At 38.8% G+C, this 26,395-nt stretch overlaps 1 protein-coding gene across 3 annotated transcripts in view; it reads left to right on the top strand.

Annotated features, from left to right (window-relative positions):
- Positions 1-13,299: 13,299 nt before the first annotated feature.
- IRF8 (interferon regulatory factor 8) overlaps positions 13,300-26,395 on the top strand; it is a 38,332-nt gene continuing 25,236 nt past the window's right edge. The window contains exons 1-2 of one of the 3 annotated variants that reach the window (XM_069085614.1): positions 13,300-13,401; positions 24,478-24,652. In XM_069085614.1, the coding sequence (XP_068941715.1) occupies positions 24,479-24,652 (174 nt within the window). In that variant the 5' untranslated portion in view covers positions 13,300-13,401; position 24,478. Of the gene's footprint in view, positions 13,437-20,674; positions 20,877-24,477; positions 24,653-26,395 lie in introns of those variants that run through there. The other 2 variants (XM_069085613.1, XM_069085615.1) reach the window with 2 other exon arrangements.

Genomic DNA, 26,395 nt, shown 5'->3' with positions numbered 1-26,395 from the left:
AAAGTTTGTTATGAAATAAAATGTTTAATTTATACCAATTTATTACATTATTAATCATCAATATTATTGATTTAACTTATTAAATTGAAGTTAATTTAAGTTCTTTAAAGTTTTTAAAGTTTATTATTAAGTTATTAAAGTTTCCTCATTTATAAAATGAGGGGGTTGAAGCTCATTTTATAGTTGTTATTGAACTTCACTTCAAAGATCCCCTCCAAGTCTAAAACTATGATCTTATGATCCTATAAGCTTGAATGGTTGGGAGAATGATAGTAGTACTGACAGTCAAAGAAGAGGCTCAGAGAAGGAACATGAGGTTAAGGGGCAGAAACAGAATAGTTAGAGATGTTTAGTAGGCAAATGGAGACTAGGACTGGAAGCAATATTAGAAATGTAGATTTTTAGCATCATTAGCTTATAAGTGATTATTGAAACTGTGAGAATGAATGAACTATTTTAAGGAAAGACTTTTTAGAGAAAGAGAAGAAAAGAGAGAAGATTGACCCTAATTCTTCTTAGTTAGTACCCTCCCAGGGTTGTTGTAAAGATCAAATGTGATAATATTTGTCAAGCATTTAAGACAGTGCCTAGCACCTAGGATCTATATAAATGCTAATTATTATTACTATTAGAAGATGAGCTAGAGAAGACAAAAAAATTTGAAGTTGCAGATGAACTAAGATACTGTACTTTCATTGATGCCAAAAGAGAAAAGAGTTTAATAGCTTTGGTCAATAATATAATAGGAAGCAGAGGAATCAACATGGATAGGTACACAGAAGAGGACAGTGAATTTGGCAATAAGGAGGGCATCAACAGCATTTTCTATGGAGCCATTTTAATAGAATGGTGGGAACTGAAGTCAGACTGGTGGAAGGAATGAATAGCGAGAAAAAGGAAACAGTAGGTAGAGGTCATAGTTTCAAGAAGTTTGAGAGTGCCAGAAAGGAAAGGACAAGCACAATAGAGAGAAAAGGGTACAGGATAATGAGATATGAGTTGGGTGATCCCTCCCCACCCCCTCCCCAGGTTAGGATATGTTCTACATTTACATTTGAAAGCAGAAAGAAGAGAACTAGTGGAGAGAGAGATTGAAAATGAACAATTTGGGTCCCTTAGGAAGTTGGAAAATGAGTGAAATCATAGCATGACATCATAGGACACATTCTCTAAGACTTAAATCAAGAAAAGGAAGTACTGTGGCTAGTGAGTGAAGGGGGGAATCACCAAAGTTGCATTTTTAGATAAGTTAGAATTGGGGTAAATTGTGTCCTGATTGACTCAGAAGCAGGCAATAAAGATTTAGTGGATAACATTTCAGAACTTATTTTAATTATATTAGGCAATCCATTGAGAAAAATGCTCATAATGTATAGAGTGACACCTACTGCCAACATGTTTCTCACTTTTAGTTCAGAAGAGAGTTCTAAGAAAATTCTCATTAAAAGAAATTCTTCCACCAGCTTCTTTAGAGAAAACTATTAATTACCACTAACCACATCTGCTTGTTGAAAGAAATTCTATTATAATTTTTATTGTCATTTACTATAGTTCTTCAAGGAAAGGCTGGATGGCCTCTACATTGGATCTGTGGTGAAGTATTGATCAGGTACGGAGGTTATAGAATCCTAAATTCAGAGCTGGATAGGACCTCAGGGGTCTTAATTTTACTGATAAGGAAGTTGATGTTGAGAGAGTAAGTGACCTGCCAAGGGTAACCATATGCATCCTGGTCCATCACCAGTCATCCTGACTGTTGTTGGATTGGACTCTGATGACTCTGGAGGAGAGAGAAACCAATGACTTTTCCCAGCTTGGCTTCACTTTAATCTGATTTGCTAGGAAGTCAAGACATCCTCCTCCTGATGCCATTGGTCTTTTTCAAGAACAAAGGATAAATAACAACAGCAGTAATTGCATGAGGCAGGATTTGAACTCCTCTCCCTGACTCTAAGCCCAGATCCCTTCTGTCTTTGAGATTCTGCTATTTGGTGACCTCTGTTAGAGATGTGATAGTAACGATAACCTCAGTAGTGTCATTGGATGGACAGGATAGGTAAACTTTTGGAAACAAGTAAGATGCCATACCAAATAGTCATCCATGCAAGAAGATAACCTCCTTATGACTTTACTTTGAACAACTTGATCTAGACCTTGAGGAATTAGGATTTGGATAGTTAAAGGAGAAAAGGAGGCATAACTCAGAATAACTATCAAAAGCAGTCAACCTGATGGGTCGAAGACCTTGGAATTAAGTTGCCTCTATACCAGGCTAGTAGGTAGGCACTAAAGTCCTCCTTCAAAGCCTCATAATGGTGTGGAGAAGAGTCCTGGATTCTTGAAGGCAACATCAATGGAGCCTAAGTTCTGACAAATGAAACTGTACAGAATGGTTTCAAGTACCATCCTAGCTCAGGGCTGGGCACCAGTGACTTCATGGGTCTGCTGTCCTACCACCAGCCTCCTTGCCAAGTTTGAGATCTTCATTCCTATGAGGCAGTATTACCTGGCAATGCTGCTAGGAAGTTTGACTACTAGGCAGGATATCTTATTTTTGGCCATGACAACTCATGAAGTATGTTCTCCTATATCTGGGGTGGGGAGTAGGGGTTGAAGGTTTGTTTTTTAAGTGGAGGGAGTGTCCACACTAAAGAAATCATGATGCTGGTGAATGGCTAAATGAACTGTGGTATATCATTGTAATGAATATTATTGTGCTATATGAAATGACAAGCAGAATGATTTCAGAAAAACCTGGAAAGATTTACATGAACTGATGCAAAGTGAAGTGAGCAGAACCAGGAGAATGTTGCGCAAAGTAACAGCATTATTGTATGATGAAGAATTGTGAATGATTTAGCTATTCTCATCAAAACAATGATCTAAGACAATCTTCCAGAGAAAGAACTAACATTGTCTGATACAGACTATTTTTCACTTTCTTTCACTCACTTTTTAAAAATGTGAGTCTTCTTGTACAAAATGACTAATATAGAAATATTTTACATGATTGCACATGTATAAATTATATTAGATTGCTTACTGTCTCAGGGAGAGGGGAGAAGAAGGATGGAGGGAAGGATATAATGTGGAACTCAAAACTTTTAAAAAATATTAAAAATGGTTTCAACATGTAATGAGGAGGGGTGACCAAGTGGCGTAGTGAATAGAGCACCAACCCAGGAGTTAGGAGTACCTGAGTTCAAATTCGGCCTCAGACACTTAACACAAAAACTAGCCATGTGACCTTGGGCAAGTCACAACCCCAATTGCCCTCCAAAAAGCAAAAAAATCCAAACATGTAATGAGGAAAAATAAAATATATTAAGATATTGGGAGAAATAAAAGTATTATGATGTCAGATAAAGAAAAGGAGTCATGACCCTTTTGAAGTTTTGACATACATATACACATGGGGCAGGTAGGTAGGTGGTATAGTGGCTAGAGTTGATGCCTATTCATTAGGCTGCAACTAACCAGGTACATGAAAGTAATAGGCTATTACTATGGGGAAGCTAGGTGGTGCCATAGTGCACAGAGCTAGGCTGGGGCAGATTCAGGGAAGATTTATCTCCCTAAATTCAAATCTGACCTCAGATACTTTCTAGATGAGTGACCCTGGGCAAGTCACTTAACCCTGTTTGTCTCAGTTCCTCATCTGTAAAATGAGATGGAGAAGGAAATGGCAAACCATTCCAGTATCTTTGCCAAGAAAACCAAAAGTTGGGGTCATGAAGAGTCAGATATAATTGCAGAATGACTGAATTACAAATAACAAATAATAACAAATGACAAAATAATAACAAATAATGAGAGCTAAATTTCTTCAGTTTGCTAGTGTTCGTTATTATAACATGTACTGTTGATATAATATTTGTAATCATGAGGACTGGTAAAATGTCTTATAGTTTGATTTTTTTCTGAAGTTATTACTAAACTTGATCAATTTCAACAACACTAATTTGAAACTTATGAGAAGTCAGCATCACCTGGAATCAAGTTGATCTTTTTACTACTTATGACAAATTCATTATAATGAATTTCAATATAATAAATTCCAAGCAAATTCATAAGAATTTTTCTTTCCAGAACTGGGAGGGCCCTCAGTGGTCACTTCACCTAACACCCTCATTTTACATAAGGCAAAATTGAGGCCTGAAGTTTTTAAGTATCCTGTCAAGGTCATGTAGGTAGTTAGAAGTTGGATTTGAACCCAGATATTTTGACTTCAGAGCCAATGCATTTTTCCAGTGCATCATCCTACCTCTCTAAAGGTTTAAAAATATTGTTGGATGACACAACAAATGTGATGATTAAAATAAATTTTACCTATTCCTTAAGCAGGTCCAGGAAGACCTCTACTTGATATCACTTCGTGAGCAGGACAGTTGTGAGGCTCTAAGTGGATGATATATGTGAAGTGCTTCCCAAACATTAAAATGCTATATAAATGTTAGCTATTTTTAGCATTTAGCTATAGTTGCTGCCTATGTTACATTTCTCTAAATCTCTCCTATTCCTCAATTTACAGTCCAATGGGGGAGACAACATGCAAACGACCATGCACAAATAAGCTATGTACTGAATAAACAGGGAAAATCAGCAGAGGGAATTAAGAGAGGTTGAGAAAAGCTTGTGTAACACAGACCACTGGGGCACCCCCTGCCTGAAGAGAAGGTATGTTGTATTTTACTCCACTCCCCCAGGGTTTTCTGGTATCCTTAAAGGGATCTGAGGGTTCTAGGCTCTCTGCAAATGGCTCCCGCCCCTGCGAATGGTGCTCCCTAGTTGTAGAAAGGTGAACCTGCACCCCATTTCCTCCCAGTCACTCATAGTCAGATTAGCTTTTACATAGAAATATTGCCTTCGAAAAGCATAATCACAAATCTATAAACTTACTCCCTCGACACTTGGAAGGCATAATCTTACTTCTCTCTCACACTGCCTTAGTTTCTGAAGAGGGGAAGAGGATTAGGTTCACAGTTTAGCTTGGGAGTGGGGAACCTTTTCTTGTTAGAATGCCACATTAATGTATAATTGTAATCAAATAAGGCCACATTTAAGAAACTTCAATTAGATATTAGATTAAAAGTGTACATTATTTTGTAAAAATTCAATTACTATGTACTTAATAATTTAAAAAAGAGAACTATTTGTTAATTTTAAAGTTAATTAACCTTTTAATGACTTTGTTGAATCTGCTTTTTGTTGGAAAGCATTTTAAATATTTGGTTGCAGCATGAAGGTCTCCAATTTCAGGTGATCCTCTAGAGGGGTATCAGTCATTTGTGATCTTACGGGCATCTTGGTTTGGGTCAGGTAGGAGAATGGAGATTCAGAGCAATAGCGGTTGAAAAGCAAGAAAACATTTTTTTCAGGCATGTTGCCAAAGACATGGGTATTCTACTGCATTTTCCCGTACTTCAACTGGATCTTCCTTAGCATCCAACAATGACTTTAAAATGTCATCTACTGAGAGCTCAATCAATTCCACCTGTAGTTGTTTAGGTGCCTTGATGATATCAACTAGGTGAGGCTGAAATGCTAATTTGAGTGTGATGTCATGATTCTCAAAGTCAGTGAACTTTTCATCGTATTCTTCAATTATGTCTATAATAGTTGCATATTCTTTAAATAATTTACATATCTCATTATACCTATCAATGACTTTTGCTAACCAGGGAAAATGGTCATCTGAAATTTCCTTTTGAAGAAATGTTTTGAATAAAGATAGCTTTTTTTTCCCCCAAAATGCTTGGATTTATTTTTGTGCCGCATATCATATATAGACTTAGTTTTACCTTGCAAAGAAATATTTGTAATTTTGATTTGACATATCACATAGAAATGTAGCATTCCTATAAAAATCTTTCAATAATTCACATTGCTGATTTTGTTCATAAAATGTAACTATCTGTTCTTGCAGACACAAAATTTTGGCTAACACCTGTGCTTGAGATAGCTAACACACTTTAGAATGATATGACAAGTCCACACTGAATACCTCATGTTCAATATTTTAACTTCATGAAATTGATGATGCTGTGTAGCATTTGCACGGATATAATTAACTTAGAACTTGTTGCAAAGTATCACTTAAAATTAGCACAGAGATTTTGCTGATGCAAGATACAATGAAAAGAAATGAGAACATTTGAATCTGTTAATACTTGTTTTTTTCATGTGTGCAATCAACTCTTCAGGTTTTCCTGTCATGGAATGTGCACCATCTGTACATACACTCACTACATTGACCAAACTCATTCCAACTTTGTGACATTTATCTTGAAAGTTGTTGAAGATATCTATTCCCTGTGTTCTGTTTGCAAGACTGCCCAAAGTGAATAACTCTTTGTAACAAAGAAAATCTTCTGTTATGACCCAAATGAAGTATAAAACCTGCACCAAGTCAGTAGGATCAGTAGATTCATTAATGGATTCATCCAGTAGATTGAATAATATAGATTTTCCTTTTGAAGTGTTGCATGAAGTTATTCTGTTTAGTTGAAGGCTAATTCATGCTGCTGATCAGTTACAGTTCTCTTCGAAAGATGCAATTGTTTGTACTTTGAAATGTTATTGGGGTCTAAGCATCCTATAACTTTGACAATGTGTTCTTTGACAAATTTTTATGTCACTGAATGACTTCCCTCCTCCCGCCCCTAGTGTATCAACTACTTTAGAAGTTGCTTCAGTGGTGTTATTTCCAGGTCTTCTTGCTGTTTGAAAGAATTGTCTTTGCTTTTCATCTTTTAATTTCTGTAATACAATCTTTTTTGCCTCTCCCTCTAATTTAAAATATTTGTGGTCTTATGAGTGTTATAATGCTGATGAGCACTGAAATTCTTTAATCTTGATTGCAGTATCACAATGGAAGCAAATCATCTTTAGCAGAAACAAGGCAATACTGTCATTCTCAATCTGCATTAAAAATGTTTTCTTCCTTCAGCACTCTCTTGATCTTCTTTGACATGATGGGCTGTTAAGCAGACAGAATTAAAAAGTATTGTTGAGCTGTGCAACTATTCACAAATTCTACTTCAAACAGAAACACAGTGAATTGTTGTAAAAAACTGATAGCAGACTGGTGTACTTGACCGACATAAACTCTTGACAACCAATCTCATGTAGTGTCAGTCAGGGAAGTTAGAAATAATATATAGTGGCTGTCAATTTTATCTTTATGGCTTACTAATGTTCTATTGTGCTGGTCAGTCTTGGAGGATTATTGCATTAGAACTTATTTTATTTTTTGTTATTTTAAATATGCTCATTTAAAAAATAAAATAAAAATACAAAAGATGACCCAAAATGTATTAATAAAAATAAAAGAATTTGTTCTATAAAATTTGGATTCAGTCAAAGGGCTGGCTTAAGGGTCTAGAAGGCCTCAGGTTTCCCACCCCTGGTTTAGCTCATTTCCCACCCTCCAACTCAAGCTTCAGGCACCCTGGTTTCTCAGGGCTTCCATGACAGACTGGCTGGATGCAACATGCTTTCTGGAATCCTGGTTTTAAGGTCACTATGACTCAAACTCCTGGTCTTTGGGAATCACCTCTAACACCTGAAACGGAAAAAAAACCAACATAGAACAGAAACAAACACTCCCAAGTCATCTAGGATCAGTAGTAAAAGGGAAGGAGCAGGGGTCCTTCCCCCATCACCCGTTCAATTCGTGGTATCCACCCTTTGAGTGAACTGAGGTCTTCATCCTTTGGACACATCAGGTAAGAGTTGTGGAAAAGACTGCATAGAAAAGAGATTGAATGGTTCAAGCATGCCAGTTTTAAGGATATAGGCAGCCAATCAAAGGAGATTACCCCCACCCATATGCGAGGGGACAAAGAAGGCTTCATGTTAAGCAAACTGGGCATGCTCAAAAGATCTCTCAAGGGCACCTCTACATTAGAACTTGGCATGCCAAAGAGAAGTCCAGGTTACACTTGTAGAAGGTGGGATTTTAGACTCAACTTAGAGTAAGCCAGAGAAGCAGTAAGCCAGTGAAGATGAAGAGGGAGAGCATTTGAAAAATGAGGGATAGTCTGTGAAAATACCCAGTTTGAAGATGAGGTGTCCTGTTAAGAAAGAGTGAGGCCAGGGTTATTGAATACAGAAGTATGTTTTGGAGAGTGTATGTGTAGGGTCTATAAGGTATAAGATTGGAGTGGGGAGGGGAAATATTTATTAATTATATAATAAAAATTATTATTGTCTTGGAAAACCCAACAAAGGATGTTATATTTGATCCTGTAGGTGATAGGGAGTCACTAGAATTTACTGAGTAGGTGTGTGACATAGTCGGACCTGCACTTTAGGTAGATCACTTTGACATCTGAGTGAAGGCCAAATTGTAGTGGAGAGAGACTTGTGACAGGTAGGCCAACAAAGGAGGCAAAATCTAGACATGAGGTGGTTGGAACCTGCACCAGTTTGTCAGCAGTATCTAAAGAGAGAAGGGGGCTTATGCAAGAGGTATTAAATTGACAGACCTGTTGACAGTTTGGAAATAGAAGGTGAGAATGAGGAATAAAGGATGATAACTAGACTGTATGCCTGGGGCTGGAATAATTGTGGTGGTCCACACAGTGATAGGGCAATTTAAAAGAGGGAAGGGTTTAGGTGGCAATATCATGTGAAAAATGTCCTCAGGAAGACACTGTAATTTAAAAATGTGTCCTAGAACAGAAGAAGGAAAGGAAAGTCCTGGTGGATGGGTATGGAGGCAGTCTTCCATTTAAGTCTTTTTGCAATAGTGTATTGGGACAAGGTTGCTGATTTGATTGACTGGTTGTCAACCCTGAAGACTAAGTTTGAGTAAAGAATCTGAGGAAATGAAATAGAGAACAGATAAGTTTCAGGGGTGGTATTGGGTGTTGGTGGTGAAAAAAATAGCAGGGATATATGGTCTTGATAGCAGAAGGTCAGTCCAGTACTTGGCTAGAAAAACAGGTCCTGGGTGAGTGCCAAAAGGGGAGAAAAGGCTTTTAAGAAAAACCACCAACTTGACATTTTCCCTTGGCTCCACAATTGTCTTTTGGTGTCCCCCAAGTTCTGGCATAATGACTATTTTTTTTTCTTTTTGGAAGGGGGAAGGAAGGGCAATTGGGGTTAAGTGACTTGCCCAAGGTCACATGGCTAGTAAGTGTCAAGTGTCTGAGTATGGATTTGAATTCAGGTCCTCCTGACTCCAGGGCTGGTGCTCCATTCACTGTGCCACCTAGTCACCCCACTAGTTGCTATTTAACAAAATGTAGATAGCATTTATTTGGGAAATAATTAAAGGCAGTTCTATTCTTAGTGCTGATTATGATGAGGTTCTTGTGTGTGTGTGTGTGTGTGTAAAGATGACAAGCAAAAATGGGCATTAATCTAAATAGTTCATAGGGCTTTGATCTTGCTGTAGAGATCTGTGGAGTGAAAAAATCTATGAGAACTATTCTAAGGTGACTGACAAACTCTTCTGTACTAAGTTCACTTCTCTGTGGGTATAGATCTATCTATCGGGGCAATAGAAATATACATTATTAATCTTTTGTTCTGTTCTCTTTTCTCCATCTCAACCCCACCATCAGCAACAACCACAATGTAGCACATATAAACAGTCAGAAGAGATTATTTCCTCTCTTATTCTTTCAAGTAATGCTACAGATTGGCTGATTGGTTATTCAGCATCAACCCTCCTCCCTCTTCCCCCTCTCCCTTTCTTTCCTTTCCCTTTCCTTCTCTTCCTTTCCCTCCCTCTCCTTCCCTCCATTAACTCTTCCTTCCCTTTTCTCCTTTCCTTTTCCCTTCCTTTCCCATCTTCTCCTTCCTTTCCTCTCCCCTGCCAACTTCCCTTCTCTGATCCACAATAATCTTGTGAATCAAGCAAGGCATAAAATAGTATATTAGAAATTTCTATAAATAGCTGAACTTTATACTTTAGGTTTATTATCTCACTTGATCCTTACAACAGCTCTGTGAAGCAGGTGCAATTAATCTTATTATCTTATTTTTATAGATAAGGAAATGAAGATTTAGAGAAATTCAGTAACTTGCCCAGTCATAGCTAATAGTTATAGAAGGAGGATTTCTCACACACACACACACACACACACACACACAGACACACACGTCTGTCTTCCTTGCCTTTTAAATTCAGCCCTCTTTCCATTATATCACAACAAAAGATGTCTAGATTCAATTATGGCTAAGTCTAACTAATGCACTTTTAGAAATGCTCATCTTAATTTGCTTTTGTTCATTTGGCAGTTATTCCTATCTCTTCAGCTGGGAATATTTTTACTGACACTTCCCTATAAAGACTTATTTAAATGATCCCCTTTGTGAGGGACAAGGTATTTTGTAAAGGAATACAAAGCTCTTTATATAGAGAAGCTCAATTTGATTCTTACAACAAATCTATGAGGTGTTGCATAATGAGTGCAAGTATTCATCTTCCCACTTTACAGAGAAGAAAACTGAGGCCTGGAACAGTTAAATGATTTGCCAAAGGTTGCACAGCCATTGAGTCATTGAATGAGGTCTAGAGGTCCTGTTTTCCACTGCTACTACTACTACTACTACTACTACTACTGCTTCTATTGCTACTACTACTGCTACTACTACTACTACCACCATCACTACTACTACTACTTACCAATACTACCACTACCACTACTGCTACTACTGCTGCTACACCCATTTCTATAGCCCTTTAATATTTTCAAAGTACCTTCTTCACAACAATCCTTTAAGAAAACTGTGTAGCCCCCACTACCTCAGGGAACTTTGGAAAAGTCAGCTCCTCTCTCTGAACCTCTGTTTCCTCCTTTGTGAAATGAGGAGGTAGGGCTGAGTGAGCTCTGAGTCCCAGAGTTCTTGGGTAAAAGGCCTGCTCACAGAGTTAAGAAGTGAGCCTACATTCCAAAGCTTCTCAAAGGAATTGAAGGGGATGTGGGGGTAGTAGAGTAGAAAAATGACAATTCACATTTATATATACACTTGGCAAAGCTTTCCTTAAAGCTTTCTCTTTACGACAACCTTGTGAGTGATATAATATTAATCCCCTCATTTTACAGAGGAGAAAACTGAAGCTTAGATTCAAATTACTGGCAGAAAGTCACAGAACCAGTATGTGACAGTCCTATTGAGGTCACCTGACCTGACTCCAAGGTCAATCCTTTTATCACCACATCCTGCAGCTCTTAGATACATTATTCCTGGATACAGAAAATAACATTTCAACCCAGTGGCTCCTTTTTTGGAGTTGGGAGGTGGCAGGAAATCAATCTGATTGTCAATACTCTGTAAACTGGTATCAGCCACATTAGATCTCAGAAATATTTTTCATTAATGAATCTCCCAAGAGCCTGAAGTGGAGAAGCCCTATGAAGTCATTCAATCCACTTTAAGTTCAAAGCCAATGTTTAAGAGTCCTTAGCTGAGCTTGGTCAAGGGATAAGGTGGTGGGACCATTTTCCATAGTCCATCATCCAGGTTAGGGAGGTTTATTTCTGGCTGCCTCTTTCAGCTGTCGGACTCTTCAGTTAAAGAGGGAAGTAAACAGTCTAAATTTATTTGGTCTAGCCTGACATGGAATCTCTACTTAATGAATTCCTGTGGTGTCACTGGTTGGGATATCCCCCAGCCCCATGAAACTAGTCAGTGCCTTGAGGATCACTATATACACATACAACATATGTATGTATATAGGTATGTGTGTATATATACACATATATCTATACACACACTTATGTGTGTGTATACATGCATATATGAGTGTGTGGATATATGTATATACATCTATCATCTATCTATCTATCTATCTATCTATCTATCTATCTATCTATCTGTCTGTCTGTCTGTCTGTCTGTCTGTCTGTCTGTCTGTCTGTCTTTCTGTCCGTCCGTCCATCCATCCATCTATCTATCTTAGATCTGGGAGCTCAAGGAGTACATTTTATAGTAGGGATATATCTGAAGTCCAGAGACTAAGGGAAGGCAACTTGTCTGAGGTCACACAGGTAGTTGGGGAGGGAGATGATACAGTTTATTTTAAATTAAAGTCTATAGTGTGTATTTATGCTTCCCATTTACCACCTTCAGTGCTGTGTAAAGTAGCTTTTATCTGGAGAGGCTTGAATGACTTTGGGTTCTGAGATCATCAACTCCCTCATTTTTACAGAGGGGAGGCCCAGGGAGCCTGAAATGACTTTTCCCAGGTCACCCAATTAGTGTGTACCCAGATTATTTAAAAATTAGGTTTCCTATCCTATGGGCTCCTCCTCTGCTCCCCCCATGACAGGTGCATTAGGGTGAATTATAAGGCCTTTTAAGGACTCACAGGAACAGGGAAGGAAGAGGGTTTACTAGTTAACCCTAAAAGGTTTTCTCTCGGTTCCCCTGCCCCTAATTCTTTCGAGCAGCTTTGGAATCTGGGCTCACTTCTTAACTCTGTGATCAGGGATTTTCCCCAAGGACTCTTTGGGACTCAGAGTTCATTTAGTGTTACCTCCTCATTTTACAAAAGGAGGAAACTGAGGTTCAGAGAGGGGATCTGATTTTTCTAAGGTCCTCAGGCAGTGGGGCTGCTCAGGTTAAAAAAAATCATACAGACCTTTTAATTGATATGTTTTATTTATATGCAAATAAGATTTACATTTTCTTGATTTATAAAAATAAATATCCTTTTCCTTCTCCCCCTCTTCCCTGCCTCTCTTTCCGGGAACAATTAAAGCAGTCCCCCAGAAAGGCTCAGGTGACGGCTTATTTCCAGTCGCCTGGTTAATGCCAGTGCGGCGTCGGGGTCGCTGCTGGGGGCGGTTCCGTGACCCGCTCGGGTTCTATTTTTCCTCCTGGCAGAGTCAGTTTAAGGACTCCGGGTTCTGACCTCCGGGAAATCCCCGCCTCCGCCTTCGCTCTGGCCCAGCTGACTAGAGTCACTTTCGGCCGTAGCATCCCACCCCTCCATGCTGCCGCGGCTGCCCGGGACCCCCTGCCGTCCCCAGCTCGTCTGAGCCTCTGGAGCCACCCATGGGAGGCCGCCCCTCAGTCATTACGCGGCTCGAGCCCGCGGAGTCCTGGATGGGGAATGGGGAGCCCTTGTTAGAAGGGGGAAGCCCCGCAGCCACCTTCACGGTCACAGTCACGGCCACTGCCGCCTCTCGGACTGGACCAGTTTCTCGGAAAAGAAGCGCTTAGAAGAAGGGTCTCCGCATGGCGGGCACCCATTGGGCCAGTCCTCCCCCCTTCCGCTGCCTATCATTGGTCTGAGCCCCTGTCAGTCCAGTCAGGGGGCGGGATGGTCGGGACACTCCCCGAGCTCATATACGGCCCCGCCCGGGGCTACTGTCACCCTCGGGCCCCTGGACTACCCAATTACTCTAGCTCCTGACAACCGCAGCAGGGAAAGCTGCTACAGGTTAGGACCTTTTTCTGACGACTTCTGGCTAACAGGTAGGGACTCTCCCCTCTCCCTTTCTTCTGAGGCTTTCCAAGGAAAAGAATTGACAATGGGTCCTTTTCCAACAGAACTTGGTCTAATGTCCCCCAATATAATGGGCAGAATAAATGACTATATACTGATATATTTATATATAGTGGCATTACATTTGGAGACAGGACCTGGGTACCATTCTTAGCCCTTCTCCTAACTGCCAACTTAGTTCTCATGTGTGGAATGAAGGGATTGCTCTAAAGTTCTCTCTAAATGTTCTTTCTAGCTTTCTTATGGTATGATGAGACTCCGCTGAGAGAGGCCAAATGTCCAGAAAGAGGAAGGGTATAGTCCTACTGCCCTTTGGCCCGGTGAGACATAGAAAACAACTGTGCTCAATTCTAGATGTCACATTTTAGGAGGGACATTGACAAGCTCGGGCCCTCCAGAGGAGGACAACCATAAGATATTGACGATCCTCAGTATCAGGGCAAGTGAGGTCTGCTGGAAAAGATTGGGAATATTTAGCTGGGAGAAGAGAGAACTTGGGGGTGGTGAAAATAATAGTTGTCTTCTTTTATTTAAAAGACTTTCTGAGAGTTTAGATTTGTTTTGCTTGGTGAAGGCTGGGGAAGGGGAAACAGAAAGGAGCAAATTGGAAAATTGCAATGAGCCTAATTTAGGCTTCCTATGGGGGAAAAAAGGATTTCTAATAATTATTCAAGCATGGAATGTGTTGCCTCGAGAAGTAGTGGGTTCTTCCTCACTCATCTTCAAACTAAGAGTGGATGACCACTTGTTGGTTATTGTAGTGGAGATTATCATTCAGGTAGGGATTAGACTAGCCACCTCTGAGGTCTTTCAGTTCTGAGATTCTTGAAATCCTTGCCAGGTCGATATTCTGTTTTAAGCCTCTTTTTGTCTCTGACATTCTGTGTTCTATGTCTCTTCTAGCTCTGCCCTTCTTTCTTGAGTCTATAAGTCATTTGATATCTTGGGATTCAATTTTCTTCATCTTTTAAAATGAAGAGATTTGACTAAATCTTTCAGGTCCTTTCTAATTCTAAATCCCATGACTGAAATATCTATCAGTGTCTATATACTGTATTTCTCCATTCTTTTCTCTTCCTCTGTAATGATCACTTAGTTGAAGGATTTAGAAGTACTTTATTTGTTGATTCGTAAGAAGGTAAGCTCCCTGAAGGCAAGGACTAATCTAAACTTTGTATTTTTCTCAGTGCTACAGAGCTTTGCAAATACAAATGTTTAAATTGTTAAAGTATGCCCATCTTTTCAATGTAAGCATTCTTTAGCACCCAGCTCTGGAAAGTTTGTTCTTTGTTTTTTCTCTTGTGCAACTATTTAAAAAAAAATTAATGCTTTAACTTCCCTTTTGGAAGTGGGATTTGAACTCTGCTCTGGGTAGTATAGTGGAGGAACTAGTTTTATGTTTTCTGCCTTTTCAAATTACAGAGCCAGAGGAAATAAACTGCTTGTCTTTCTTTTGTACTCCTGGATTCTTCTTTCATAGAGTCACAGATCATATGAGCTAGTAGGGATAAACGAGACCACTTAGTCCAACCCCTTCATTTTACAGATGAGTAAACTGAGACCCCAAAAGACCAAATTACTTGTCCAAAGTCACACAGCAAGTTAAATGTCGTAATGGAAATCTGAACTCTGGTTTCTTGACTCTCTGTCTAGGGATTATCCCTCTATTACCATTATTGCCTTCAAATACCATTCTTCTCACATCTCTATTCCTCAGGAAGGCTCTGATAGACCTCCATGCCATCTCCTTACCCTTACCTCTGTCAGTGGTAAAGGTTTCTGATCAATTAATTCACAGAAGTTATGTTGATATCTTACAACTGGTTTAATGCCATCTGATAGGTGAAAAAACCATACAGTTTCAGGCATCATTGCATTGGCCCTTGGGAGAAAGACTTTCATTAACTGATTAGCTAATTAATTATTTTGGGGCATAGAGTGGTTTCTGGAACACCATGCATCTATATTGTACTGCTAAGATGAAATGTTCCCACTCAGGGATGTCTTAGACACAGTCAGAAAGCTGTAGATCAAAAAGGCATCCTCAGTACTGCTTTTTTTCTTGATAAAATTTGCTTGAAACTGTCAAGTGGTGTGTGTGTTGTGTGTGTGTGTGTGTACACATACTCTTGCACAGTATCAAAACACTCTTTTAAAAATCAGGCAATAAGTCTATTTTGTAGAAATCTAGTTTGACAACATGGAATAAAGAACCACATTTTTTTCTGCTTGTATTAGTGGAATTTATTAGACTTGATCTTTGAGTGACCTGGCTGACCCAAAGCTGCTTTTCTAAGTATGTTCCCTGAGAGCCTCTGATTTAGAAAAAGTGCTATCCACAAGAAAATCACCAACCCTCACTTGTCTTTGGGACTCTTGTCCATGGCTAACATATGGTGATTTGTATTGGAGATAAAAATGAAATATGGTACAACTCTCTTTCCTCCCTCAAGTGTGACAAACTACAAGGAGCAGGAAATTGTGTCCCAGATCCTTATCTGTCTTTGAAGGGGAAATGGATTGCCCTACTATAGAGATCAGGCAACCAGGAGAGAAAAGAAAGATTTAGAGAAATAACCACTCTATTTCCCCCCATGCCTAAACATATGTCTGCTTTTAAAACGTTCAGTTTTGTCTATACACTTCCTCCTTTTCCTACTCTCTCCAAACCTTAAATCTCACTGAAGTGATTTTCATTGCCTAAATAATCCTCCATTCATATTATCCAATTCCTCATCACTCTGGAGTAGTTGATCTAAGATTTGAAAGGCTGTGTCTGTGAAGTTCAGATTTTGGCTGGTCTCACTCAGCTGGAGGGGTTTTCAGTTGGAGCAGTGTTATGCATCTGTTGACTGAAGAGCAGTCTAGTTAAACTCAGAGAGCTCCCTCCCCCTAAGGTGAGCAATCAGGTAATGATTTTTCCCCCCAGAGCAACTCTTGAAGATCATCTATTAATGTGTGGAGGGACTGTGTTTCATTGGTGGAGGGGGTACCCCCAGGGATGAAATAATGTATCATCTGTGATATCTAAATAATAATTCTTTTAGGGAGTTTTTGGATGCCAAAGGAATTGTGACTAGACCATCTCCCTCATGACAGAATTTAGGATTGGAAGGGATCTTAGAAGTCTAAGATCTAGTCCAGCACAGATGAGGAAACTGAAGTTAAGAGAGAGGGATTTCCCTAGGTTTTTGTACCGAGGAAGTAGAAGAGCAAGGAATTAAACCCAGATCCTTGAATTCCAGAAGCAGCATTTGTGGTGCTACACAACACCTTTCTTTATTTAATGTGATGGTATTTCTTTCATCTAGTATCCAAAACTAAATTTAAGGTTACTATATAACAGTGAACATACTTATCTGGCCCAGGTAAGCTCTTCTCTCTTCATCTCCCCAGCTTTCCACTTGACTTTCTGAACCTTGGATAGAGGTTCATTATTAGGATCTGACTCTTACCAGACTCTAGACCTTTTCTTCAGTAGTGGAATCGATGTTAAGTCCAGAGAACAGGCAATGGATATAGACTACATTAAAGACCATGCAGCTGGCTGTTAAAATTTATTCCAGTGGGATTTGGGGAAGTCTGATTCCTATTTAGAGATATCAGATATGTTTCCAATTTTTATAAAAAGTTTTCAGAGAAGTCAACATTTATCATGGATAAAAGGCTTTTGTAATGGGGTCAAAAGATAATGGGGAAAATAGAAGAAAATTACTTACTCTAGTCTACCACTTACCATATAGATGGCTGTGCTGTATGAGAATTACAAAATTTAGAAATTGAAGGGATTTTGTTGTTGTTATTCTGTTGTTTCAGTCATATCCTACTCTTGGTGACCCCATTTGGGGTTTTCTAAGACACTGGAGTGGTTTGCCATTTCCTTCTCTAGCTCATTTGACAGATGAGGAAACTGAGGCAAACAGGGTTAAGTGACTTGCCCAAGGTCACAGAGCTAGTTAGTATCTGATGCCAGATTTGAATTCAGTCTTCCTTACTTTAGGCCTGGCATTCTATCTCCTAATCCATTTTACAGAAAAGAAAATTGTGATTCAAGTTAAGTGACTTATATTAGTTCAGCACAGTGCCCGGCATGTAATGGGTATGTGATAAATGTTTATTTTTTCCCCTCTCCCTTTCCTTTCACTCTTGCCTAAGGTCATGAAGGTAGTTAAGTAGTAGAATCAGGATTTGAATCTAGGCCTTCTTCCCAATTTGGGGCAGCTCAGTGGCATAGGTGGACAGAGTGCTGGCCTTGGAGTCAGGAAGACCTGAGTTCAAATCCAGCCTCATATACTAGTTGTGTGACCTTGGGCAAGTCACTTAATCTTGTTTGTTTCAGTTTCCTCATCTTAAATAAACTGGAGAAGGAACTGGCAAACTACTCTAGAACTTTGCCAAGATACCCCAAAGAGTTTCATGAAAAGTTATACATGATTAATTGAATAAACAACTTCTTTGCATTTTAGATCTATCTCTTATACATTGTACTTCCCAATCTTCCTAATATTTCAATCACCTGAAGTATAATAGAGGTTGTAGTCCTTTGACTGAATCCAAATTTTGATCAAATGTTCACCCCTGCACCAGACCTTTTCTCCTTTTTTTATCATAAATAAAATGATATTAGATACCCTGCCAAGATTCATATTTATCGACCTGATTTTAGGTACTTTGATTTATGCACTGGTTTCTGTTCTCCTCATTACAATGTAAAAATGAGTTCCTTTGCTGGGCTCACTGTTCCTGAGCAACTTTTGTGTAAAATCATCCAAAAATTATGGCTTGATTTAATAAGATGTTTCACATATTTAATAGCAGGGTAATGTACTTTCTTGGTGGTGAAATAGTAAATTTATATGATTCTTTTAAATACAAATTTGCCTACTTTACTCCCTCTCATATATACATTACCCATTAGACCACAAACTCTCCAAGGGCAAGAACTGTTTTTGCCTTTTTTTGTGTGTTTAACATGGTGCCTGCCTGGTGAGTGATAAGCACTTAATAAAGGCTTGTTGCCTGACTGACAGCATTTTATAGCCATTATTATCTCAGTTAAGCCTTGGTTGTTTTTCTCAAGAGGGTGCTTGGTGGTCTGTGATTATGGATTGGTCACTTTTTATTTGGCACAGGGTTTTCTGAAATAAAACTAGAAATGTCTTATCAGTTCAAGAATGTTGAGGGCTAAGAAGAGGAGAAGAAGATGAAGCAATTTCTAAACTTTCCTGGTAGAATGGGAGAGGGTAATGAGGGAAATTATGCACTCAGTCCAAAGGGTACTTGATAGGGTAAGTACAATATGCTTCAGACACGCCTCTGCTGTCTAGTACATGTATTTCCAAATTGGATAGAGCTGTTTTGATCTACCTGACAGATTTGTAGGGATGCAGATTATTTCTACGTAAGACTTGGCAGAGAGGAAAAATTATTATCTTGAAATTAAGGAAGAGGAAGTTAGTTGTAAGCGTATGACCCTGTTTCTGAATTGTTCCTGCCAATGCACTGGGTTAGTGTTGGTGCATAGGCAAATTTATGGGTGATCCCTATAGAATTTTGATCATGATAGTTAATAATGACAATAAAATCATAGAATTTCATTGCAGGAAGTGCTGGGAGAAACTTCTAATTTGGAATTGGAAGATTTGCATCTGAATCCTTTCCCTTAATAGCTCTGCAGATTTGGACATTTACTATTTGAGACTCCTTTTTCCCCTGTAAAAGGGAGGTTGTGAGGATAAAAATGAGGAACCAATGCTCTCTAAAGAACTTCTTCACAACATAAGACTCTACATATGAGATGTTATAATCTTTTTATTGATTTTTATTTTTTGAGATGTTATAATCTTAAGCCAGTATAATAATTGCTCTCATTTCTCTCATGCTCTAGGGCTTCCAAAAAACATTCTTCTCAACAAGCTATATGAAGGAGGTAGTTAACCTTCCATTTTACAGGTGAGGAGAGTGAGGCCCCAAAAGGGGAAGTGACTTGCTCTCCGGAACTAGAATTTCAACCCAGTTTTCCTCCCACTAAATCTAGACCTTCTTCTTTTGGACCACACTCCAGTGAAAATTAAGATAAATCTGTATATATGCTGAAAACTTGTATCTTGCTTCTGCCTTTTATTAGTTTGGTGGAGTGTAGGGGACACTCACTAGACTGGGAGTCAGGAGACCCATGTTTGAGGCTGGGTCCAACCAATTGTTGGATTACTTTGGCCAAGTCACCTTACTTTCCAGCTACAGCATCTATCAAGTGTTGGGTTGGGTGGGATGGGGTGGTGGAACTTTGACTAGCTCAGGGGTTTTCTTAATCTTATTTTTCATACCATGCCTCTTCTTGGCAGTCTAATGCATCCCTTCTCAGAATACTTTTATTTTATTTTATTTTTTTTAAGCATTCGGGGTTAAGTAACTTGCTCAAGGTTACAAGGCCAGGTGTTTCTGGGTGGGTGCTAAGTGTATGAGCCCGGGATTCGACCTCCAGGTCATCCCGACACTGGAGCCGTGCTCTTACTCACTGTTCTACCTGGCCGTGCCCTCTCAGAATACTTTTAAATGTATAACATAAAGTACATAGGATTTCAAAGGAAACTAATTATATTGAAATACTGAAATATCCAAATATTTCTCCCACCCAGGTTCACAGGCTCTCTGAAATTCATTCTTTGGATGTCAGGTTAAGAACCCCTAGTCTTAGGGGCATCTTAGGTGCAATGGATAGAGCATGGACCCTGGTGTTAGGAAGACCTGAGTTTAAATCTGAGCAAGTCACTTAACCTGATTGCCTCAAAAAAAAAAAATAGCTCCTAGTCTTCAGACCATCTAAATTTCCTTTCTGAAAACTCTGCAGAAGCATAGTTGTAATAAATATAAAATACTAATGACTAATTTAGTAAAAGGGGGAAGCAAGAACCCTCTTTTGTATATTGCATGTCTTTCTCTCACCCCGATCACTGAATCTTTTAAATAGCAACAATTTCTAATGTTAATGAAGTCCTTTTTTTCCTCTCTGAGACCTTTTCTTATCATGTACATTGTATTCCAGGAGGCTATTTAAAATTTTTTTTTATTGTTCTAACATAATTCCCTGCCATGATGCTGTAATTAGGGATGAAGCCACTTTTTTTTTTTCTTGGCTGTTCAGTTGTTTGACTCCTTGGTCAAGCCTGATTTGAAAGTCTATAGTTACAAGGCATAATGTGCTGAAGAATGTAATCCTTTTCTGAGTAAGACTGCATATAATAACATTACAATGTTACCTCTCACTTTCATAACACTTTTAAATTTATTAAAGAAATTTATCAAAGGTCTTCTAAACTATCCCACTAGTGCACGTGTTATTTTCATTTAATAGATGAGGAATTTGAATTTCGGAGAAGTGAAGTGAGTTACCTAAGGTCATACAGCTGGTAAGTGTTGAGTCTGGAAATTCAGTGTTTTTTCTGTTCTCCCACACTTACTCCCACCATGGGAAAAGGATCACAGTGGATGATTTTTAGGAGCATAGAGGTGGAAGAGTTGAGAGGTCTCAAGCCCTTCATTTTACTGGTATGGAACTTGGGAGTCAGTGAAATTCTATCAGTCAGTCATTATTGTGGGTAGAACCTTGCTATCTCCAGGAGAAACAGAGTTGAAGTTTTAGTCCCTACCCTTAGGAGGTATATAGTCTGGTAAAGGAAAAAGACATAGAGATAGAAAACTGGCATATAGGATATATAATAAGGAACCAGAAATGTGCTAGTGAAGTATCCTCTGTAGTCCAAGGGACTGGGAGTGGAGGGTAGAGATCACTGCTGACCAGGACAAACAGGGAAGGCTTCAGGAAGGCTAATTGGTGGTGCAGCTAAGACTGCATCACCCCCCTCCCCCATTTCATTGCTCTCATGAAGCAATAGAGTTGGTTGAACTGAAGTTTTTGAATGAGTTGGACAAAAGAAATTTTGGCAGAAATTTGACTCGAAATGTTGTCTGCTCATCCAATGTAAGATGTCCTTATGATCTAGTGGGTCTCCAGGCTACAGAAAAATCGAACATTTCCCTGAGTATATGGGTAGTGCTGATTCAGGGATTAGTTCACCTCTGGATTGGATCCAATCATGCTCAACGTTGTGCTTTGTAACTATTGATTGTTGCCTGTCAAGAAGAGGTTATATATTTACTCCCCAGAACACAAATGTTATTTTTCGGGTGGGAGTCTGGCCAACTGTTTAGGGGATTTCCAGTTGTTCTTGTAAATGATGACTGTAAGATAATAAAGCATGATTGTCACCCATATGGTTCTTGAGAAAATAGACATGTTCTGGCATGGTGTTTAGATTCCAAAGACTGTTCTTACAAGAGATAGATCTGAAAGGATGAAGCAAGTTATTCCTGTTTTCTCTATGGCTAATTTGCAGCCCAAATTGCTTAGGAAATGGTGCTAAAGAGATTAATAAGTTTGGTCACTAAAGAGACCAGTTTGTTTTGTTCTGTTCTTATACTATGGTTATGCCCCTGGGTCCTGGCTAGTCACCTTCCAGGTGCATATGACTGCTATTATAAAGACATAGAAGAGACAGGTATTTTAAAATTATAATCAATTTATTCACCCAACAATTCTATTCAGCAAACATTTAACAAATCACTACTATGTGCAAAAAGAGTGTGGCAGAGCCTGAGAATACAAAGACAAAAATGAAATAATTCCTGCCCTCAAGGAGCTTATATTTTATAGGGGGGGGGAGACAAAAACACTATTACATATACACAATCAGGTAAATAAATGTTTTTCATTTATTTCAAGTAATTTCAAGTAGGAGAGAAAACTAATAATTGGGTGGGATGGAGTAGGATGGAACCATGTGAGTTGATTTGGATCTATAGGCATCCCCTGCCTTAAAGTTGCCCTGGAGAGTGTTGTGTTTTTAACAAACATGGTTAGTACATTATAACCAAATCCCACTGTATGATCATGCCACAGGAATGGCAAAATTCCGGGTGTGAATCTTCACTCTGCTGTATACTAGCTGTGTGATCTTGGGCAACATACCTCCCTTCTCTGGAGCTCAATTTCCCTTTATGTGAAATGATGGTTTTGGATGAGTTTCAAGGTCTGTAGCTGCTCTGAATCCTATGATCCTATAAATTGTGACTCCAATGCTTGTTCACTTTGTGTCCCTAGACCAGTCATGCCTTCTCTCTGATTCTCAGTTTCCTCGGTTATAAAATGGGAATACTAATACTCACAGTGCCTACCTAGTAGGTTTGCTATTCTAATAGCATTTGGTGAATATCTTAATATTGTGTAAACATGGATCAGTATCACTGTTGCTATTATTCTAATGGAACTGACTCCCTCTGTAATAATGTTTGACTTAATACATTGCTTTCTTTTGAGAAGAATTAAATATGTTAGGTAGGACATGACATTATCGGAAGATAAAAAACCAAACTCAAAATCTCACATTCTAACTATGAGGTCAATGTATCATTTTGGTTACTCAGGGACAAAATTTCATTCTCTTTTTGAATTATAATCAATTTATTCATCCAGCAATTCTATTTAGCAAACATTTATTAAGTCATTACTACATCCAAAACGCTGTGCCAGAATAGAAAGACAAAAATGAGATTATTCCTGCCTTCAAGGAACTTACATTCTCCATCGGGGTGGGAATATTACATGTATACAATTAAATAAATAAATTTAATATGAACCAAGTAATTTCAAAAAGGATAGATCAGTAACATTTGGGTGGAGTGAGCAGGGTTCAGGAAAGCTCTTCTATAGGAGGAAGCACCTAAAAGATGCTCAGGATTTTCCTAGGTAGAGTAAGGAGTGAATGCATTAAAAAAAAAGATCATTGCATCTCAGATTTAGAGCTGAAAGAGCTCCACAGGTCAATGTTCTCATTTTATAGCTGAGGAAATTGATCCCCAGAGATGTTGGGTAACTTGTCCAAAGTCACACAGGTAGGAAGGTGGGATTAGTGTTGGTTGGCAGACTTTGAGGGTTTTCTTTTTAAGTATGAAAACAGCTTTTCCATTCCATGTTTAAAGTGGATCAAAGGGGTGTATGGGGTGTTCATGGAGGATGAACATCTCTGATGTGAGCCCTTTTCAGGGTTGCTCATCTGCCTTTGGTGCCTACCTTCACCCAACTCTCATCTGTGGCTCCAAGGAGTATGCACAATGGCCACACAGATAAAACTGTCTAGGGGGCAGATGGCTAAAACAGGCTGAGGATAGCTGATAGACCTCAAATTCATTGGTAAATTGGGGGAGGTGTGTCTACTCAAGTGAAGATCTTCCTCTCCCTCCCCTCCCCCTGCCCTGCCCCATGAAGAATGGGCTGGTGACAACATTAGTTTGTTCCAAGGGCCATGAGGGCAGCTGAAGCAGGCACTGTGGAGTGATTGGAGTTTGGTCAGGTATCAAGGAAACCATCCACCTCATTCCTGCCATCCCCAGTGTCCTGACTATTGTCCTGTCACTGGATTTCAATGACTCAGAAAGAGAGAATGAGACTGATGACTTTGCCCAACTGTGCTTCACTTAAATCCTCTTCACCCAGAAGTCAAGACATCACTCAGGACGTCCCTCGTCCTCTTTGAAATTGAAAGACTAACACCAACAGCAACAATAATAACAACAAGGTGGACTGGAATATTTAGACTTTGCCTTTTTCCATGCTACAAAGCTGATAAAACCTGAAAAATGAATTTTTTTCCTTAAAAAATCCTGAGAATTTCCTTACATTTGAATGCTTGGCATTATGTAATTTGTAATATTGGCAATTAAAAATGAGATTTCTTTTTTTTTTATTGAAGCATTTGATATCATAGAGCAAGCCACTATCTCCTCCTTCCAAGTGACTTCTCAGGTTTCTGGATTCTCCCTGTTCTCTGATGAAGGAAGTTTATATGCTTCTAGCCCCCATTTTCTGATATGGCATTTCTTGGTGGTTAGATAGAACGCCTGGGAGGTAGGGAACCGGCTGATAATACTTGACCTTTGATTTCTTTCTTTCAGGATGTGTGACAGAAATAGTGGAAGAAGGCTCCGGCAGTGGCTGATTGAACAAATTGACAGTAATATGTATCCTGGGCTCATCTGGGAAAATGAGGAGAAAAGCATGTTTCGGATCCCTTGGAAACATGCCGGCAAGCAGGATTATAATCAGGAGGTGGATGCTTCTATTTTCAAGGTATGGAAAGGCATTTCTTTCCTCAGGAAATCTGCCTGAATTGGGATCACTTCTCAATTTAGTGGGCAGATTAAAATATTTAATGATTAATTTTCTTTAAATTCTTGAGTCTTCTGGTTGCTTTAAACAGAGTCCAGAAATTCAGAAATAATATTTTCTCTCATCTCTTTCACCTTCTCTATTGTATCTGTGGCATATATTTTGACACCAAGGATCTGTCATTTCATGAATATGTTGGTATTCACTCAACAAGGAGAGATTGTGACCCATTCTTGTTTTCATAAATAATATGGTGCTTATTTGTGTGTTTCTCCACATCCTTCATGGAGGACCTATGCTAGAAGCCTTCCTTTGGTTCTGCTTGTATTCATATATCCATCTGTTATCCCTTGTTCCTGTTCTATCAACAGTCTCCTACTTCCCCAATTATTCATGCCCTTGATGATAGGTTAGCAAAAAATCACTGAGGGATATTTCTTGGTTCCTAACCTAAAACCCGATATTATACATTTGAATTATTTCAGTGCTAACCAAAAATGCAGATGAGTTCAAAATTTTTTGTTTCTTCATCGAGTCAGTCCTACAACAGATTATATATGTGTGTATATATTATATAATATATATTTATGCATGTATATCTACACACATGTGAGAAGGTATATTCACATGTGTATGTATACATATGTATGCACATGTGTGTGTATATATGTATCTACTAAGTATAAGAAAAAAACTGTGATTCAACAATAATAATTCTCATTTATAAGGAGCTTGAGATATATAAAGTGCTTTGTAAACTTTACTCATTTAACCTTCATAACAACCCTGGGTTTTATGTGCTATTATAATCACCATTTTACAGTCAAGGAAGCTGATAAAGATGAATGCCAGGTGACTTATCCAGGGTGACAAAGCTGGTAAATGTCTAAGACTGGTTTGGAACTCAAGTTTTCCTGATTCTAGGCCCAGCACTCAATCTACTGAGACATTTAGTTGCTTGGCTTAGTGTTAGAAGACCAGTGTTAAGAGTCAGGAAGACCTTGCTTCCTGTCTGAACTCTGATATATTCTGGCTAAGTGACTGTAGACAAATCACTTAACCGTGTTTGCCTCAGTTTCCTCACCTGTAAAATGAGCTGGAGAAGGAAAGGGCAAACAACTCTTAATCTCTTGGTGCTTCCAGATAACCTATGATTATTAACTTGCTGAGCAGCTATGGATTTGCATTGATAGAGAGAGTTTCCCACCTGGGAGTTCCCTATATCAATAAAATCATATCTGTGGGGAAAAAAGGGTAAGCTTTTATGTTAGGCTCTGTCTCAGAAATAAACATGAATGAGACATGGGTCTTTGTCCTCAAAGGACTTATTATCTAAGGCTCTTGAGCTAGGAAGCAGTCTAAATTCACAAGATCCCATGGGATTTAAGTCCTTAACCAAGATTTCTTTGTTTGTTTTTATATCAACAATGCCAGTCTATATTTCTTTAGTGCTTTACAATTTATTAAATGATTTTCATATATGAGCTTATTTGCATCTCACAACTACTCCGGGAAAGAGTATTGCAAATAATATTATTCCCATTATACAGATGGAGAAATGGAGGCTCATGGAGATTAAGGCATGTGCCTAAGGCTGCACAGGCATTATAGATGATAGATCTGGAATGTGAATCCATGTTATCTGGCTGCTATTACTCCACATAATGATTAATAGAAACATGTAGGATTGATCTGTGTGCTTTA

This window comes from Petaurus breviceps, unplaced genomic scaffold (genome assembly GCF_028583685.1).
Source record: "Petaurus breviceps papuanus isolate PSGF00001 unplaced genomic scaffold, PetGlider_PUasm1.0 176, whole genome shotgun sequence".
NCBI lineage: Eukaryota > Metazoa > Chordata > Mammalia > Diprotodontia > Petauridae > Petaurus > Petaurus breviceps.
Note: the sequence above shows the minus strand (reverse complement) of the source record. Positions and strands in the feature narration are given on the sequence as shown.